We start from the raw sequence: 1,579 nt of genomic DNA on the forward strand, positions 1-1,579 counted from the left end.
AAAAAAAAAAAAAAAAAAAAATTTGGTATAGGGTACATAGAGCTGGGGCAGGAGAGTTTACCAGCCCACTACAGATCCACCCTGACTCTGACCTGATCTCTGAGGTCAGCTTCCATCTGGAAGAGGACTCTGATATGGCCTGGCCTAGCCAAACACTACAGATTGATGTAGTACCGTTGGTTTTAGCCTAAGAATACAGGCAGGGAGACCCCAGGCCCTGCATTTTAACTGACCAGCGAGTTCCTCAAATGCCACCACTGCAGACCCCCCTTCCTCTAGCTCTTGGGCCTGAGCTCACCACATGGCTCAAGGTCATGACCCTGAGGAGAGTCTCACTGCAGCTCTTCACCAGGCCTTCTGGGAAGCAGGGCAGCAGGTCCTTCAGCAGCGTCAGCATGTGCAGCGTGGTGGTGGCCTCCTTGGAGCCTGATAGACAGAAGTGGAATTGAGACACCAGCCCCCGCCCTGCAGCAGGCCCTGTCCTGCTCTGCCAGCCACTGCCTCCCATCCACCTGCCCTCCGTTGGCTTCCCCACCTCCAGACTTCTCAATCTCCTGGATGCAGAACTTGGCAGTGGAAACCGCAGCAGGATGATGGGCAGGGGCCTTTTCGCCAAACATGAATTCACTGCCCTTGAGGACTGAGCATACTCCATGCTGGGCAGCCTTCCGGATCTGAGGGGCAAGGAGAGCAGGGGACAAGGCCAAATCAGCATTCCACCAGCATCATGGGTGTCTGGCACAAGCACCAACCAATTAGCTTTGGCTGAACATATAGATCCAATGATGATCTAACTACTACAGATCCAGTGCTATGCCAGGGCCTTCATGTGTACAGAATCCTGAGCTGTGAAGCAAGACAAACCTTGGTTCAAATCCCTGCACTACAACTAACTCACCAAATGGCCTTAAGCAAGCCCAACTACCTAATTTCTGAGTTTCAGTATCATCTTTAAAACAGGGGGTTCTTCATTCACTCAATCATCCGGCAAACACGGTGTGTCCACCAAGCCAGGCGCTCTTCTAGGTCCTGGCAAACTGGCAGTGAATAGCAGGCAACGCACCTTCCAGCTGGGAGGCGGAAAACAAATACATAGCAGAAGGTTAAAAAGTACTTTGCAGACAATCAGGCAGGGGCTGCCACTTCTTATACAGTGGTCAGGAAAGTGTCACCACAGTGAAGTGCCACTGCAGCGAGAGCTGAAGAAGGTGAGGAAAAGATCATGTGAGCACTGAGGGAAGGAGGCATGAGAGCACCTGGGCTGATGGTGCTCAGCACTGGGAGTGATTACATGACTGTTATTGTTACCACCTTCTGCCCTAAATTTCCAGAAGAAACAGTGGGGAACCACCACTTCCCAAGCACCTGCTGTAAGCCAGGAGATGCACCAGGCCTGTGGGGAACACTGGAGTCTCCCCACAACTCTGTAGCAAAGCTGGTGTGATTATCTCTATTTCTTTTTTTTTTTCTTTTGAGATGGAGTCTCATTCTGTTGCCCAGGCTGGAGTGCAGTGGTGCAATCTTGGCTCACTGCAACCTCTGCCTCCTGGGTTCAAGCGATTCTCCTGCCTCAGCCTCC

General features: G+C 51.8%; 1 protein-coding gene across 2 annotated transcripts in view; it reads right to left on the reverse strand.

Moving 5' to 3' along the window:
- RRP12 (ribosomal RNA processing 12 homolog (S. cerevisiae)) overlaps positions 1-1,579 on the reverse strand; it is an 81,145-nt gene that overhangs the window by 36,914 nt on the left and 42,652 nt on the right. Inside the window, exons 7-8 of one of the 2 annotated variants that reach the window (XM_012000349.1) lie at positions 536-674; positions 299-426 (exon numbers count right to left, since the gene is read on the reverse strand). The exons of the other annotated variant lie outside the window; for it this stretch is intronic. Of the exons in view, the coding sequence (XP_011855739.1) occupies positions 299-426; positions 536-674 (267 nt within the window). The remainder of the gene's footprint in view (positions 1-298; positions 427-535; positions 675-1,579) is intronic. 2 annotated transcript variants of the gene reach the window in all.

The sequence above is a fragment of the Mandrillus leucophaeus genome, unplaced genomic scaffold (genome assembly GCF_000951045.1).
Source record: "Mandrillus leucophaeus isolate KB7577 unplaced genomic scaffold, Mleu.le_1.0 Scaffold117, whole genome shotgun sequence".
NCBI classification, from domain to species: Eukaryota; Metazoa; Chordata; class Mammalia; order Primates; family Cercopithecidae; genus Mandrillus; species Mandrillus leucophaeus.